The 18931-nt window shown below is 38.9% G+C and overlaps 1 protein-coding gene across 1 annotated transcript in view; it reads right to left on the bottom strand.

Moving 5' to 3' along the window:
• Window positions 1-3373: 3373 nt before the first annotated feature.
• The window catches only part of LCP1 (lymphocyte cytosolic protein 1), a 62189-nt gene continuing 46631 nt past the window's right edge, over window positions 3374-18931 (bottom strand). Inside the window, exons 13-16 of the mRNA XM_084879389.1 lie at window positions 18616-18749; window positions 10909-11032; window positions 7549-7673; window positions 3374-4721 (exon numbers count right to left, since the gene is read on the bottom strand). Coding sequence (XP_084735515.1) covers window positions 4589-4721; window positions 7549-7673; window positions 10909-11032; window positions 18616-18749 — 516 coding nt within the window. The 3' untranslated portion in view covers window positions 3374-4588. The remainder of the gene's footprint in view (window positions 4722-7548; window positions 7674-10908; window positions 11033-18615; window positions 18750-18931) is intronic.

Raw genomic sequence — 18931 nt, forward strand, 5'->3', positions numbered from 1 at the left:
TGTATGGGTGTTCCCTTGTAGGTAATTAACTGTTTTTCTCTTGCTGCTTTTAATATTCTCTCTTTGTCTTTTGCTCTTGGCATTTTAATTATGATGTGTTTTGGTGTAGTCCTCTTTGGATTACTTTATTTTGGGTTCTCTGTGCTTCCTGGACTTGTAAGTCTATTTCTTTCACCAGGTGGGGAAGTTTTCTATGATAATTTCTTCAAATAGGTTTTCAGTATCTTGCTCTCTCACTTCTGGCACCCCCATAATTTGGATGTTGGTATGCTTGAAGTTGTCCCAGAGGCTCCTTACATTATCTTCATATTTTTGGATTCTTTTTTTCTTTTTGCTTTTCTAGAGGAGTGTTTTTGATTCTTTGTATTTCAAATCTTTGACTTGATTCTTACTATCCTCTAGTCTGCTGTTGGATCTCTGTATAATATTTTTATTTCAGTCAGTGTATGTTTAATTTCTAGTTGGTCCTTTTTCATATCCTGTAGGGTCTCATTAAATTTATCAGTCTTTTCTAGGAAATTCTTTAAAAACCTTATAACTGTGGTTTTGAACTCTATTTCCAGTCATTTGCTTTCCTCCATTTCTTTCATTTGTGATATGTTTCTTTGTCTTTGCATTTTGGCTGCTTCTCTGAGTTGATAGAGTAGCTTTGTGTACTAGGTATCCTATAGGGCCCAGTGGCTCAGCCTCCCAAGTTACTTAAGGTGGACACTCTTGGTGCACCCCTTTGTGGACTGTGTGCACAGGCTTGTTTTAGTTAAGCCTTGATTGTTGTTGGTATCAATAGGGGGACTTGATCTCCAGGCCAATTGGCTGTGAGAATCAGCTGTGTCTATGATAGGAGAACTTCTGTGATGGAGACACCCTTATGAGGCAAGACTTGCTTCAGTGGGGCTTTGGTGCTCACTGAGTGTGCCCCCTGAGTGTATCCCTTATGGATCTGAGTTGTAATCTGGAAAGTCCTACTCTGACCCCTGGGTACACTGGCTCTTGGATCTTTAAGGAGGTGCTAGTTTAGCCTCTGCCTGAGGCCACCCAGCAGGAGCAACAGAGAGATCTGCAGATTCCTCTTTTTTGTTTGGGTTTTGGAGGTGTCCACATGAGGCCCAGCTGTGAGGCAATATAAGCTGCTCTGCGGTCTTTGGCCTTCTTTTGGATGTCCTGGGTCTCTCTGACTCAGCTACACTTTGTTAGGTAAGTTTATATTTCTAAGGAATAGGCCATTCATATGCAAAAGCCTCTGCATACAGCTTGGATGGGGCAGAGTCTCAGGGTGGAGCAAACAGCAATGGCTTCCCATCAGCCATGCCCTAAGAGGCCCCTGGGTCTCAGTGTTCCACAGTAATCCCTGCAAGCACCTCTGAGAGTAAGCCACCCTCGAGTTTTGCCCACTGCTAGACAGTCCAGTTTCTCCCCGTATGAGTCTGGGTCCTCAGAGTCTTGCCTGGAACTGGAGTTCAGAGCAGTCAGGAGCTTGTGTCTCCCTCCAAATTGAAAAAGTCAGGTGCGTACTTAGTTGCCAGCCCTCTCCATGCACACGCACATCTCCATACCTCTGCACTTTACTTCTGCAGCTCCTCTGTGTACTTTTCTCTTCCCTTCTAGTTGTAGAATTTCCACTTAACCAGCCTTCCTGTGGTTCTGGATGATGTCTATTTTGTCTTTTAGTTGTAGTTTTGAAGTTGTTGTGCGAGGCAGCAAGTTTAGGTGTTTAGCTATGCCACCATCTTGGTTTCTCTTGGACTGACTATTTAAAATGTAACAATAAACTTTAAATTTGAAAAATGATCATGCTGAGATTGCTGCATTCCTTTGTCCTTTTCTTCTTTAAGAGAGTCTTGGTTTTCCTTTCTTGAGAGTACTTATTCTGCTACTCAGAACTCATTCAGGAAACCTATCAGTGCAATCTTATACAAAAATCAGTTAATATTTGTAACCCCTTTATTTGTAGGGAAGTGCAGAGCTGCAGGAATGTTCTGGCAAAAAATGAGCCATCGCCAAAGAGCTGCTGCTAGTGCAGCCAGGACACACAGCTTAGGCACAAAAGCCCGGCTTCCTAGAAGCTGTGTGGTATGTGGTGCCTCCTGATAAGGAAGTGACCATGCTACATGATGCTTTTCTGTCATAACAGCCCACCTGGCAGGGAGTCACTGCAGCAGAGTACCTCAGCAACATCCCTTCCCTCAGCCTGCCAAAGTGAGGCTCAGCCAGGCTAGGGAGGACCCCTGGCACTACCAATCCCAAAGATTCCTTCTCAAATTATGCTAAAATCTGTGTCGCATCAATATCCAAGTCTGGCTTTTGTTCACGACTGGGTTCAGTGTGTTTCTGAGAATTTGTGTCTCTACTCTAATTTTAGCCTTTGTTTTGTCAAACTATCTCCAATCCATTCTTCAGTTTTCAACCAAAATGTTTCTTAGACTGTTTCCTCTAAGCTCGTTTCACCCTGCCTTTATTAATCACTTACTGCACCTGCCAGTTTACTTAATGTCTTTCCAGATCAACAGACTGCAATGCCTGTCTCATTTATAGGGAGATTCCCAAACTTTGCACAGTGTCTGGCACTCAATTAGGCAATTAGTGAGTGCTGGCTGAATGAATGAATGAATAAGCTATAAAACCATCAAAGGAGATGCAATATAAGGAACATTTTATTTGGAGATATTCTGAACATTACCTTCATTTTCTTTTTTCTTTCTTTTTTTTTTTTTTTTAAATATATTTTATTGATTTTTTACAGAGAGGAAGAGAGAGGGATAGAGAGTTAGAAACATCGATGAGAGAGAATCATCGATCAGCTGCCTCTTGCACACCCCCTACTGGGGATGTGCCCGCAACCAAGGTACATGCCCTTGACCGGAATCGAACCCGGGACCCTTGAGTCCGCAGGCCGACGCTCTATCCACTGAGCCAAACCGGTTTCGGCATTACCTTCATTTTCAATTAAGGCAGTAACATTCTTCCTGGAGGCAGATGGAAGAGAATCATCTGAGGTTGCATTAAGTGCAGAGTAAGATAAAACCAACCACTTTGCATTCAGATGCCACAGAAGGCACACATTGGCTTCCTGAGCCCACTACCAAGGAACAGATTTGGGGTGATATTTCAATTGCTCTGTAAAATAGCTAAGTTCCATGACATACCACTGCTAAAGAAGGTACTCACTGATGAACCCTTTCAGCACTATAGAGGAAGTCTGGTGCTGGTTCACAATGTTCGGTTGTTTTTTAGCTTTCAGGAGCTTTACATGAAACTGTATATCCTATTAGGTTTGCTCAAATTCACAGCGTCCCTTTGGTTTTATTTAGAAATTCTTTAAATACCCAATAAATTAGGTATTTGTAAAGCAACTTAGCCAGTTCTTATCTAGGTATGGGTAGATGTGTGTGTGTGTGTGTGTGTGTGTGTGTGTGTGTGTGTGTGTGTGTGTGTGTTGGTGTTGGGGGGTAAGCTGTGGTCCCTGTTCATTGGCACATACTGTCCCCTGGGAGTTTGGGGGTTGCAAAAAGCTTTTACAGTACCAAAAAAGTAAACATTGATAATATGGCCTGGCAGCAATCAGGTCATTGAGATCTCAGAGCAAATTAAAGCAGAGCAGGATTGTTCCCGCTCACTAGATATTTAGCCATACCAGATAACTAGGCCCAACACCCAGGGCGCAGGACATGGAGAGGCAGCACCAAAGGCTAGATGCTTTTTTGTGGCTTCATGCTGGCCCCTGGTGGTTTGCTGCTCAATTACATCCTGCTTGGATCTAACCAAGAGCATAATATTAAAGATGTTAGAAACAAAACATTAAAAAAAAAAAAAGTTAGCTCTGGTATGAGCACAAATACTAGGATTAAAAACAGAGGGCTTTTTATTGGCTGAAAATAAAACTAAAAGCTGATAACAAATGGGACCCTAGTTCTGAGGAAAAGCTCTGATGATGCGTCTTACTTCTACAGGTTCCCGGGGACTACTGGGGTCCCGGTAGCCTGACTGATTTGTCAGATGCTCCAGATGGCCCAGAGGCAGGAATGGCCTACAGCGGTGGGTCACGGAAAAGGCACAGTTCTGAGAGGGTGGAGAGCGAAGTCACAGGGAGGTAGAGTGAAGGAGAAGGGGGACAGAAAGAAAGGCTTGTCACAGACCAAATGCTGGCCTCCAGAAACATTTTTGGGGTTGGTTTGATGATTCCCTCTGCTGATCCTCACCTTAAACAAAAACGCAGCCATATTAAACTGGTTGAAAGATTATATTAAAATTAATAACACAGCAGCTTCTATACTTGACTAATGGCAGAAAGCAGGAATGGTGCCAGGAAAATAGTTCCTTTTTTTTTTTTCTCTCTAGATTTTCAAAGAAGCAATAAATTTAATGGTAAAAAAAAAATATTTGTAAGAAATTGGATATTTTGCAAAGAATGAAGCACTTTTTGTTAAATACAGGAAAGGCTACCTGATTGAACAAATACACATTTTTTTGGATTCTTGTATGAGTCACCAAGTTGAAAAGTTTGAAATGGCTTGAATCATCTCTGTGCTTCCTAGGAGCATCTAGTGCTGAGCAGACAGGTTTGCCATCTCCAGCCTTACTCCACTGGGCCTTACACCCTCTTCATGCCTTTCCCCATGAGGCAAGCAAACACTGTCATGACCATTTTGGGGTTCACTTCAACCAGGTCTTCTGGAAGGGCATACACTCTTGCTCCAATTTTTCGGGCCATAGAGATGGCATACCTAAAAGGGAGAAAACCAGGAGAATGAGAAGAGCCAGAGCAACAAAGCATGAAGGGGACCCTCAGGATATTGGTATAATCATTCTATACTGTACACTACTGCAAACTATATATAACACAAAGCTCACTGCAGGTATGGTTAGAGCTGGTCACTGACATCATCTCACTTTTAGGGGCAAATCTTGGCTTGATAAAACTCCTGACTCCATCAGACTTGCTGTCTAGCATACTAAATGTATTACTTGTCCTTAGATATTTTCCTAGCTCCTGCCACTTTTGATGCTTTCATCATGAGTATTTTCATTGGATATATAGCAGCAGAAAAAAGTCATCAAACTGGAGAAGAATATGTGCTAGGAAAAGTGAGCAGACTATATTTCAACTACAAAAGTTTTCAGACTATATTTCAATATTTTGACCTTACAAATCAATTATTTTATTCCTTGCTCCATTCCCATTCTTATGCACATATACATGTGTTTATTTATGCTGCTATAACACTAGAATAGCCAGTTTTATATTATTCATTTTCTACATAAAATGATCATAGCTGCAGCAGAACATTTTTTGCTCTATTTATAGGTATAGGAAGATAATTAGCTGTAATCTATTTTCAAATGGGCCTACATTACTACCTGTCACTTTTTTTATTCACTTTGTTTATTATCTAGTAACTTCTTACAATGACTACTCCAGAGATTCTCCATTGTTCCCAAGGTCCCATCACTTCTCCTGTTCCCTTAAAATAACTATTCTTACTTTATGGATCAATTAAATTAAGAGTACCAGGTTGGGGTAGTCCCCATTCTTCTTGTCCATCTCTCAATTCCTTTATATTAATTATTAATGAAATAAAATGTATCTTCCATTATAAAATATAAAGAAAAAGTAGAGCTTCAAATATCATGCATAACCTTGCCATCATAGCATTTTGAAGATTTTTTATAATTCCTTTTCGCCATTTTAGAAGCAATTTTGTATCTTGCCCTTATAGGATAGTGCTTAGGAGCCTGGGCCTTGAAGTCAGACTTTGAATCTTAACAGAACCACTAACTTGTAAAATTTTGAGCAAGTTCCTTAAACCTAATCATATCCATCTTGAACATCTAGACTCAAGCTCTTTTTGACTTTAAAAAGAAAAATTCTGGGTCTTCATACATGTTCTTCCCTTTACTTGGAGTGTTTTCTTATCTCCTTCCCTGTCTAGCTCCTTCTTACTTGTCCTTTTAATCCATCTCAGCATTGATGTCATTTGCTCTGCAGAGCTCCCATTTCTTTTCTGTCTCCTTGATAGCATCCTGTATTCCCCTTCCATACCATCTATCACACTGCAGTGTAATTGCCATTTAATTATTTATCTTCTCTTCGTTATATTGTGCTAAACATCAGCATACCAGAAATGCAGGTCCCCACTTCCCGAAATTGGGATCAGAGAGGACACTGTTGGGATTGAATTGTGTTCCTCAAAAAGGGTATGTAAAAGCCCTCTCCCCTAGGACTTCCGATTCCTACCTCATTTGGTAATTAGGTTTTTAAAGATGCAATCAGTTAAGATAAGGTCATGCTGGATTAGTGTGGGACCCTAATCCAATATGACTTAGTTTCTTTCTTTTTTTTTTTTTTAATATTTTATTGATTTTTTACAGAGAGGAAGGGAGAGAGATAGAGAGCTAGAAATGTCGATGAGAAAGAAACATTGACCAGCTGCCTCTTGCACACCCCCTACTGGGAATGTGCCCGCAACCAAGGTACATGCCTTTGACCGGAATTGAATCCGGGACCTTTCAGTCCGCAGGCCAACACTCTACCACTGAGCCAAACTGGTTTCGGCGACTTGGTTTCTTTTTAAGAACAGTGGAAGAGACACAAATACACACACAGAGGGAAGACAGCCATGTGAAGTCACAGACACAGGAATAAGGCCATGTGAAGATGGGGGCAGAGACTGGAGTGATACATCTACACGCCAAGGCTTGCTGGCCAAGGCCAGAGGCAGGAGAGGGTTAGGGAAAAGATTCTCCCTCACAGCCCTTGGAAGGAGCCAACACTGCTGACACTTGATCTTGGACATTTACCCTCTACACTGCGAGAGAATAAATTTCTTTGAAGTCACCTTGCTTGTGGTATTTTGCAATAGCAGCCCTTAGAAAGGGGCTACTCCGAGAAAGGCGCTTCTCTGGAGTAGCGGTCAGCAAACTTCCCACAAAGGACCAGATAGTAAATATTTCAGACTTTGTGGGCTTTGCCACAACCAGTCAACTCTGCCATTGCAGCAGGGAAGCAGCTATAAAAATATGGATAAATAAGCACAGCTGTGTTTCAATAAAACTTTATAAAAGCAGATGACAGGCCACATTTGGCTCACAGACTATATAGTTGTCTGCTGACCACCCCCTCCACCCCCCAATGTGGTAAAGCAAATCACAGTTGCTTCCAAGTTGGAGAAGGCTCTTATCTTGAACCTCACCCCCTGCCATTTGTATACATGGATTTTCACAAAAAGGGTGTTTGTGTTCAGGCTTGCCATATACAAACTATGTAAAGTGTTCTATAATTATGATTAGAAAATTGGTTTTATGAAAATATAAGCTTGCTTATCAATTGGAAGAATACGCTTGCTTTTTGTCTTGCTCTCTGTAATCCCAGGAGACATAAAACTACTACTGTACAATATCTAAAATACTGATGACGGGAGACAACAAGCACAAGAAGAAAAACGAAATGAAAGTAGTGAAAAGTGTTTGCATAAAGGCACAAACAATAGACTTCATAGATATCCAGTTGCCAGTTGGGTCCTTCTTTCTCTGACCTCAGGTCTATTTACGTACTTTGCATTGTTGAGTTTCTCTTCGTCGTTCAGGTTCTCTGTCTTCAGAAGGTCATAGTTAATGGAACCTGGCTGAATGGCATCAATGAGATCCAGAACAGGCAAACTTGTACTAATCTTCGGGTCCTGCACACAGAGAACGGATGGTTTTATCAGTATGCTCCCAGGTTACTTCTATTTCGTTCAAGGGAAGTGGGTAGTTCTTTCCTCTCAAATATGAAATATATACAGCCTGTTCTGGAAAATGCAGCAGTGTTGCACATTAATTGTAGTTTCAAATCAATTGTAGCTTCTGTAGAGGCATCAGTAACTTCCTAAGTAGCTCAATAAGCAGAGGGAACCCATTGTCTGCCAACAGGCAGGGAGCTATTCTCAAATAGCATGTGAATGAAAGTAAGCACAACTAGAGAAAAGCAGAGAGGTTGAAATGTTTAATTTAACTACTGGTATGAGCAGAGAAAGGAAAGATTTGATAAAAACAAACAAACAAAAACCATCAAGAAGGAGAGACCAAAGGTGCTTGGAGAAACCTTGCTTCATTTGGGGGGATATCCCAGAGGTGATGGGCAGGGATAGTGACAAGAGCTCACTTGGACAGGAGTTTCAGTAGATGCTCCTTTCTTGGAGCCCTCAAGGAAAGAAAAGAGTCCATAGGTCCAGGGGGACAGTGTTGGCAATTATGTGATTAAATGAAATGACAGTAACTAATCTTTGTTGGGGTCTCACAGTTTGCTTAGCACTTTTTTTTTTTTTTACAATTGTAGGTTGAATTTTCTTCTCTTCCCACAGTAAGTCTCTCCCCCCCCCCTCTTTTTTATTGAATTTATTGGGGTGATATTGGTTAATAAAATTATATAGGTTTCAAGTTACAAATCTACAATACATCATCTGTATTGTATTGTGTGTTCACCACCCCAAGTCAAGTCTTCGTCCTCACCACTTATTCCCCTTTACTCTTTTCTACCTCCACTACCCATCTTTCCCTCTGGTAATCACCATCATATTGTCTGTGTCTATGAATTAAAAATAAGTTTATTTTGCTTAATCTTTTCACCTTTTAAAATAAATTTTCTCTCTTGGCACCACAGATGTAGGCACCTGAATTTAATTTACAGTGAGTAAAGGAAGTTTCTGAGGTTAAGTAACTTGCTGGTAAGTGGTGGAGCTGGGATTTGAACTCAGATCTTCTGATTAAAAAACCAGGTCTCTTTCTTTAGCATTTGTAAACATTTTGATGGTCACACCTGGAGCTGTAAATGTTCCCCTAATGAACTACCCAAAACTCTGCACCATCTGTTCTCTCTCCTAGAGATCTGTGAGCGCAGACACGGAGAGGCAACTGTTTACCTCCATCCAAGCACAGTCAAGTCTAAACACTTCATACTTCAAGGGTCCAAATCAGAATCAATTCTAAGGCATAGGACAGCTGCAAGATGTTATATTTCTAGCATTGGTTCTCTGTATATGTAGAATAATATTTTTAAAAATAGAGTAGGTCCATTTTTATTTACCCCTGGATAACATAAAAACTAACACAAAATTAAAATGAATTTATAATTATAATCTAATTTCTGGTGAAGAAGCACCAGGGGAGCAAAATACAAAGATTTGAGTTTTACCTTCTTTCCTACTTCCTGCCCACAATCTTGTGAAAGTGCTGACAGATAAGATATGGTCTGCAATTGGTAACACTCATAGATGAGGAGGGGACAACTCAACTGTGAGTTGTGTTTTTTTTTTTTTTTAAAGGGTTTCACTTATAAAGCAATCTGGGGTTAATTTGACATTCTCGTTTTATAGTCCTTTTTATTTAACTCTGAAATGACTTAGTGAGAGTACAGGAGAAAGTTAGTCCAGAGAGAAACAAGGAGCAAATAATTGTCAAACATTCCCGAGAGCAAAACCCTAAGAAAGCACCCCAGGGGATGGAGTAATGGACATCAGGGGCAGCTGTTTACAGAGAGAGGCACCTTGGGTTATTTAACCAGTCACTTCACAGTAATGGTTAAGTGACCTATAGATGCACTCTGCTTTGCAACCTCACCCACAGGTAAAAGACACTTTCTCCTCACTGATGGACCCTCACCTGCAGTCACTAGCACTAACCTCAGGAGTTACTTGAGTTCCAGTTTCCTCACCTGTAATGTGAGAAAAACCATAAAGCTGACTTCACAATGTCTGTGAAGATGAAATGAGACATTAAAAAAGGAGCCCTGGTTCCCAGAGAGCATTCCACATGGGACATACCCTTCTCCTTTGCTCTTCTCCACCACCTCTCCAACCATCTTTCTGTCACCAGCCTCCATACCTCCACTCAGCAATCCAAACTGAACAGTAGGTGGCGAGGGGATAGAGGGACTGCTATGTGTGATGGACTCACTGGAACTGAATACTCCTGGTACGCCCAACCTTTCTGCCCTTTCTGGTGGGAGGAGATTTTACTTTTTTTCTTGATTTTGAAGCAGAGGATTGATATCATGATCAACTGCCTCACTAAACTTGTTAATACAACTCCAAAGTGGTCCTTTCTCCAAATATTGATTTTTAAATGCAGGTAAAATGGCACAAATTTTATAATATGGATCAAGGGCACAGGTCCCTTGAGGAAGGATCCAGTTAATGTAGAAAACATGAACTACGCAAGAAATTTAATAAAAGATAATGCTATTATTAATAAAAAATGGGAATTAGATACAAGTATACAACTGCTTTTTTTTCTCTCAGAAAATAGTGCATGGGAGATATTTTAGCATTTTATATTTTACCATCATAATGTTAACAATCTGAATCTTGGAGCTATGCACATTTTAAGAATATTATTGAAACATGGTCTCACTCACATGTGGAATCTAATGAACAACATAAACTGATGAACAAAAATAGTCCCAGAGACATAGAAGCATCGACAGACTGTCAAACCTCAGAGGGAAGGCAGGGGAGGCCAGGTGGGGAAGATTAACCAATGAACTCATATGCATATATGTATAACCCATGGACACAGACAATAGGGTGGTGAAGACCTGGGGTGGGGTGGGTGCAAGGTAGGAGAGGTCAATGAGAAAAAAAAGGGGACATATGTAATACTTTCAACAATAAAGATTAAAAAAATATTATCATACAAGAACAAAACCCAAAATGTATGTAAAAATGGTTTTTAAAGTTAATTATTACAGGAGAAAGTGATAAGAAATTTGTCAATGAAATAGCTATGAACAGCAAAACAATATTGGATCATTCTGCAAAATCATAATTGGAGGGAACCCGAGCTACCTCACACTTACAGTCGCTTTAAAACAGATAGAAAACAATAATGATAAGCATGGAACTCAGGTGGTCATGAGCAGCAGACTAAGAATTTTACCTTGAAACTAGAGATGGATGAACGTTTTCCTGCTTCCTTCAATGTTTCATTTACCCAGTTGACAATAATGTCATCATTGACCTTCTGTCCACCTCCAATTTCTTCCAGAATACTCAGTGTGTACCTGAACAAAAATCAAGAATGATTTTTTGAAAAAGTTGCTAAATATTTCTATATCACAGAAAGTAGCTAAAGTAGAAGATATTCTTTTCTTTCTAGGTATGTCACAAAAAGATAGCCAGGACACTGTTACATTAATGAGGGATAAGGGGGGAGGGATATATATATATATATATATATACACACACATATATATATTTATATATACATACATATATACATACACACACACACACACACACACACACACACACACACACACACACACATATATATATATATATATATATATATATATATATATATATATACATTCATTCTTTTTAGGATAATTTAAAATACAGCTTTATGGTTGTTAGAATGAGATGCAGAGCAAATGCCTCCTAAGCACTGTCATTACTTCTTGGGTCAGAAGAGAAGGCAGATGAGAAGAGAAGCAAGGACAGGGAAATGATGCAAAAGACCTGAACCATTAATGCTTTTCTTTAAAGGATCATAAACAATGAAGGAAAAAGTCAATGTTAGAAAGGCCCAAGTAGCCAACACATTAAATATATAAGTGTAAAAAACATATATCATAGGACAGAAATATTAGGAATACCTCACAGTGAAGGTCACTTTAAAGTAGAAACCAGTTAATCCCCAGTCTGAGAGTAAGAATCACCTTGGATAGTGTTATAAGAATTGGTTTTGTTTGTGAAACTTATTAGAAAGCTTCAAAACTCTTAACATTTCATGGAACAGATAAGACTCACCATTCCCTAAGGCAACTCCCTCTGAAAGGTGAAATACACAGAAGAAAGCCAAGTATTTGAGCAGGTTTGTTGGCCTAAAGTAGTGATCGGCAAACTCATTATGTCAACAGTACAGGATTGAAATTTTGTTTGAGAGCTAAATTTTTTAAACTTAAACTTCTTCTAATGCCACTTCTTCAAAATAGACTCTCCCAGGCCGTGGTATTTTGTGGAAGAGCCACACTCAAGGGGCCAAAGAGCTGTGTGTGGCTCGCAAGCCGCAGTTTGCCAACCACAGGCCTAAAGGTTAAGGCTTTCAGGAGAGGGTCAAATTACCCATATAAAACATTCAGGGCGAGGGTTTCAATGTGTACTGCTCACTCTGAAACTCAAGTATCCTGCCATTGAGTCTACTCAATGGGGTCTACTCAAATGAGGTCACCCTCCAGTTGGTTGCCTAGGATTGTGTACATAATCCATAAGGTGTACTTTCCCAATTACTGATTCTATGGAAAACACAATTCTCCCACAACTTTCCACATGGCTTTCAAATTTAACCTCTGAAAGAGGAGTGATGCCCTGCTTCCTCCAGGTCACAGCTTCTTTCCATCATTGTAGCTGGGAGGAAAAGGGCTCCTGCAGTTATATATAGGCAGGGCAAAAATAGGTTTACATTTGTGAGTATGTGAAATACAGAGTTTATTCTTGTATTATTATTATTATTATTATTATTTTCCATACAAATTACTGTAAACCTACTTTTGCTCCACTGTGTGTGTGTGTGTGTGTGTGTGTGTGTGTGTGTGTGATTATGTTTACCAATCTGGCATCAATCTCAATTATACCTCTTCAAACTCCCTCAAATCAACTGGTTCCTCTTCATTCTGCTTCTCCTCATAGAATTTTCCTTCTAACGTACAGTTCTGGTCATTTCATTTAAAGTGACCTTCCATGACCCAAAGAATACAGGTCAAATTCCTTAGAATGGCACATGAGGTCCTTCATAATTTGGTCTTGGCCCTTCTTCTCAATGCACCTCTTATTTCTTATTCCCTCCTCCCTTCTTGGCCTTATTCTCAAGCCCCCTAAAAACACACTCACGTTTTAATCTTACAGAACCATCAGCAGCTCCCCAACCAAACCATGCATCCTGACTCTCTGAGTTAGCTTTGTTCTCTGGGAGTGGATTTCTAATTCTTTGAACAATTTTCAGTGAAGCATTTACCTGTTTCCCAGAACTTCTGATGGAATTGATGTGCATGTCTCTACCTACTATGTCATCTCAGACAAAATCCATAACCTTGTTCATCATATTGTTTTTAGGGGTTAGCAGAGTGCCTAGTACATATTGAGCATCTAGTATATAGAGGAGTGAAGTAGTGGGTGAAATAAATAGAATGGTCCCTTCCATAGAAAGCAAGAAAGTGGTCAAGATGGGTAATATTTAATGTGAACCCAGAGATGGGACTAAAATGCAAAAGACTAATGAAGACAAATGGGTTAAGTCTCAGGTAGATTTTTAAAATATCCATAGTTTAGAAAAAGCCCTAGTTTTGATCTGTTTATAATAATGATGCTTTATGGCAACATTAGCTTTTTGTCTATACTAATAAAAGAGAAAGATGCAAATTGACCGTACCTTCACAACACCCACCAGCCAATTTGCATACTCAGGATCAGGAATGAGTATGCAAATTAACCAACAAAGATGGTGGGTTAATTTGCATATGCAGACGCTGAGCAGCCAGGGGCAGGTTGCTTTCGTATTTGCCATAGCAATGACACAGGCATTCTGCACTGCCCAGCGACTCAGGGCCTCTGGGCAGTGTGGGAAGGCAGAAAGGTGGCTCCGGCCAGAGTGAAGGCAGTGTTGGCAGCCAGGGGAAGGAAGGCCCATTCTTGCACAAATCTTCATGGATCGGGCCTCTAGTTTCTTAATAATTATCATGTGTATTAAGTTATTTTGATCAACCATTACATTTAAGCATTTCTTCCTAGTAAAGTCATTGAGGATGGTATGTTAGTGCTTGCTTCCTTAAGTTATGTCTATGTATAGTTTGATGAAAACAAAGTTTAATCTAGCAGCTTTACTCATCTCAGGACTGAATTCTCACTCCTCTTTGTCTAGAGCCCCAGCCTGTTTTATTGACACTCTCACATCGATAGAAGCAGTGCTTTTAACCTACTTCTTAAACTAGGGAAGCAAATGGTATAGAGGAAAAGCTCACCTTTACACAAATGTCTACTCATGAAAATATTTTCAAAAAAAGTCACTAAAGAACAGGAAAGTTTAAAAAGATGCAGAAAACCATGGCAGCAGCTCATTGCATTCAGGTGTCTGAGAATGGCTCCTCAGTGGCACAGCGCTCTGGTGAACACAAAGTTGGCTTTCTGCCACCTCCCGGGAAATGCAGAGGTTTAAAATGGTAGTGAGGACAGTGGTGAAAACAAAGGGAAGGAAGGATATAATTAAGTCAGAGCTTCAACTCTAAGCACTAAATGTAGATACAAAATTTAAAACAGAAATCAATTTGGCCTATGTCTGCATATGCTTTTCCTTGTGAAATATTCCATATCATCAAATATGTTTTGGGACAACTGTGCTATTATTAATAGTTCTCTCCAGACAAGATCCCAGTACCACAGGTGCTGAGAAGTCCTCTGTCACAATGAACTGGCACCAGGAACCCCAGCTTCAGCCAGGGTCTCAGTCAGCCACACAGGATTGAAGAGGTGTGTGCGGGTGGGCCTCCATGAGCTGCAGCCATTACTTTTTTGTTTTCCTGCCTTCCAACACTTGTTTTATTTATTTATTTATTTAACTTTTGAACCAGAAGGACAAGACTTTGTGTTTTGTTTTTCAAGAACTTATGCCAAATTCACTGTCCCAGCCTGTTTGATTTGGGGAGAATCCTCTTATTTTACCTGCCTCAGACTCTCTACTCATTTGCTGGAGTCTAACTGACAGCCTACTTCTTTCAGGCTTTTGTCCCCAAATTTATACACACACTGTTCACCAGCTTTGCACCTTGAGGATTATTTTTAGGTTTAAAAGGGAAAGGTTTAAACATACATCTCTTATTTGTTTTTAGGGGGGAAAAAAGGCATGTCCTTTATTGCTCAGATCAATGACCATAGCACATCTGTAAATTCCAATGAAATAAATTCCAGCTAAAATTGCCTTTAATAGGTCTGCTAATGTGTAGCGCATAGAGAAATAAATTTCTTCTGGTGGCATTTACATAATTATTAGTAATTTAGCCTTCAACAGTAATGCATTTCTCTCTCCACTTTCTTACATGCACAATTCTTGTATAGTAAACATTCATGAGAAATGTGACATTAACCAGATGGAAACAGTGGCAGTAGCAGACTAGACCTTGATATATATATACCAGCCATAAAGTATGACTTTGGGCCACATTTTTATAGGACTTCCACAACAAAGATTATATTATAATGTGATTTTCAGATATTATGAAATTCAAAATAGAATAGAATTGGCCTGAGTTTTTAAATAATTAAAACAGAAAATATCAAAGATTATTTTATATCCAAACCCACAGGTTAATTTAACTTTTGCAACTAAGAAGATTTTTGCTTTGCTTTTTAAAACAATCAGTATCAAAGCCAGCTCATTAAGAATTAAAAGCACATGTGAAAGACAACAGAGAAAAGTTAAAAAATAGTTTCTGAAAATGCACTGGTGAAAATGCATTGGTTAGAAACATACAGGTCTAGATACATGAAATATATAAGGAGATAGAGGAGTTTTCTGAGCCAGAGGAGGAAGCAAATTTCAGCAGGGTATGATAAAATGCAAGAAGTTCATCGGAAGGCTGATGGATCTTGGGGCTTTAGCAGGGCTGAAGATCTGCATGTTATTGCCTGCTGCCAGACAACTGAGGGCAGATCCCCCAAGCTGATTATCCCTTACTGTTTACCAGACCTTACCTTTGATATGTATATCTATTATACTTTGCTAGAGGGAAAAATGTGTGAATAAAAACCCTGGGTGCGGAGATTTGAAGAGTTTAGTCACTAGAGTTAAGCCTCTGCCTGGCTTAACCCCATGCCTTTCAAATTTATATTTATCTAGTTTATTCATTTACATCACAGCCCCTTCTCCAGATTCCTGAACGTTTAAAGTGGAAAGACCCCAGCAGACACCTGCCTCAGTCTTCAAGGAGGCCCCAGGTGAGAAATGGGTAGTAGAGAACTAAACTTAATAAAACAAATGTGAATCAGATTGTGAAAGCTATTATAATCACTTCTGATTATCCTACAGTACCTGGAAACATTAACACAATTCGAGGAACATTATGAAGACCTGCAGACAGTGGCCTGGACATGAAACTGAAATGTTGTGTGTCTCGACACACAACACAACTTGTGGTTGCCATTACCTTATTAAATGTAAGATAAGGTGATATGTGGTTTCTGGAACTTTCTTCCAGGTAGGAAAATGAATTAAGTCACATTAACATAGGCTCTAATAAGTGTTATATGACTTCTGCCCAGTCAGAGCTATCATTATAGGGGACAAAGCAAAGCATTTAAAAGTAAACTATTTTATTCTTACAGATTTGCTTTCTAAAAGTCTAAAAATACTTGTGTACCAAAAATTGCTTATTTTTCTCATAATTTATTTTATATTTGTATATCTTATTATATTCCACTATTACTAAAAATACCACCATCTAGCTCTCATAGCAATCAAGTTTATAGTCAGTTTTAAAAAATAGCTAAACTTTTTTAAAGAACAGGACCTGATACACCCTTCTGCCTCAGATTCAATGAAACACAATGAAAAAGCACATGAAACAATGTGTTCAGACGTGGGGGTAACTGAAAGCACAAAACAGTGGTCCCTGAAAGAGGGCAACCGAACGTGGCTGGCCCTGAGATTGTCCCAGCTGATGGCGTGAAGTGTTTCCAGGCCGCAGGGTAGGGAGCGAGAACCCAAATAGAGCATGACGTTGAGGGGAGGGCTGAAACCTCAAGGAAGCCAAGGTGCCTAGGATTTGTGGACAGAATAACAGAGAAGAGAAAGCTGCCAGTAAAGAAGAGAGTCATTTAGAAAGAAAGTTCCAGAGACCTTCAGAGTGTTTGCCGCAAGTCTTTGGTATGCATGTGAAGAAACTACCAGAGGTTTGGAAAAGAATTGTCAGAAATGAATGGGCAAAGCAATTCTTGGAGCTCACTCAGGGGTGGCAATAATTTGGTGCTCATCACTCATAGCGGAAGAACTATGTGATATAAGGAGCATCAAGTAAAGTACCCAGAAGAGATGATCTCAGTATTGAGTTACAAAATTAACTCAAGACTAACTAAGGCTTTAAGTAACCCTTAAAATGATCACCCACTTTTGAGTAAGTAAGAACTACATCCCAGGACTAAATTCTAGAATATTTATTTAGAGGAAAACAGAAATATCCAGCACACACCAAGATAAAGTCCACAATGTCTCATATACAATAAAAAAATTAGGAAGCATGCAAGGAAGTAGGAAAATATGACCCATAATGAGGATAAAAATCAATTAATAGAAACAGACCTAGAAATAACAGTTGTTGTAATTATATTCTGTTTGTTTAAGAAGATAGAGGAAAGAGCTATGGCAGTGGTTGGCAAACCACGGCTTGAGCCACATGTGGCTCGAGAGCCTCGATTTGCCCACCACTGAGCTACGGGATATGACAAAAAGATCCAAATCAAGTATTTATACATGAAAACTATAATGTCTTGGATAAACATTATACACCTGAATGGGATTAATGGAAGATTAAAGGTTGATAGCAATGAATTAGAATACAAAGCAATAGAAACCAAATACAACACAGAAAGAGAAAAAAAATAGAGAGAAAAATGAATAGAACTTCAATGAACTTTGGGAACTTTCAAGTGACCAAATATATAAGTACCTGGAGTCCTCCCCTAAAACAGGGATAGGTAAGTATAGGAGACATATTTGAAGCAGTAAAGGCCAAAATTATTCCAAATTTGATTAAAACTATCAACCCACAGATTATGACAAATCTCAATTATGAACAACATCAAAGGACAAACCAAATCGCTTTAAACCAGTGATAAAGAGAAAAACCTTAAAAGAAGCTTGAGAAAAAAAGACATATTATATACAAATAAAAAGACAAAAGATTTATCTTTTGAAACTATGCAGACCAAAAGATACTAAATAATACCTTTGAGAAAAAGTATCCAAAAATGAAAAATGAACCTTTCAGACATGTAGAAGCTGAAATTATTCCTCTGCACTATTAGAAATAGTTCCACTAGAAGGCAAATGATATCAAACAAAAATCTGTATTTATACCATGGAAAGAAGAGTATCAGAAGTGGCAAATATGTAGGTAAATTATAGCATATTTCCCCCATATTTTGAAAATCCCTTTTAAAGATAATATACTGTTATTAACACAATAAGTCAATTTAAAAGCAAAAGGATGAAAGAAAAATATGCCATGCTAACAGTAATCAACAGGACGCTGGAGTGCTCTATTAATTAATATCACAAAAAGTAGATTTCAGAGAAAAGACTGTTACCAGGCATAAAGAGAGTCATCCCCTAATGAAAAGGGAGTAATTAATTAAAAGGACAAAATAATCTAAAATACTTATGAACCTAATAATAAGAGTTTCAAAATACTTGGAAGAAAACTGATAGAACTGAAAGGAAAAATAATATCAGGAAACATTTTAAAAATATTCCTTTGGTTTTAAGTTTGGCTTAAAATATAGTTTTCTAGATTAAGTAAAATTCCTAAAAATTTTCTAGTACTTTTCTTCATTAATAACACACTCAATAAAAAGCTATTTCCCTGAGTTGCATTACCTTCTCATTAACTGCCAAACCAAGGCCAATGTTAGTGTGCGGTTTCCTTCATTGAGATCTTGTCCACCAATGCCAACCAGGGAAAACTTAGCTTGATTCTTCCCCAATTCCACAGCATAGTTACAATTCTCAAGCTGTTAATGAAGAAAGAGGACAACAATCTAATGTAATCATCTCTATGGTGCTAAAATACAAAAAAAAGAAAAATTATAATAAAAGTAAAGACAATGAAATAAACATGGGCAGATTAAATGATCTCTCAAGTCTTACCTGCTCCTGCAATTCTAGGATTCTAAATTAGACACTGAAACTTCCA

The sequence above is a fragment of the Pipistrellus hanaki genome, assembly GCF_964339955.1.
Source record: "Pipistrellus hanaki genome assembly, chromosome: 3".
Classification (NCBI taxonomy): Eukaryota; Metazoa; Chordata; class Mammalia; order Chiroptera; family Vespertilionidae; genus Pipistrellus; species Pipistrellus hanaki.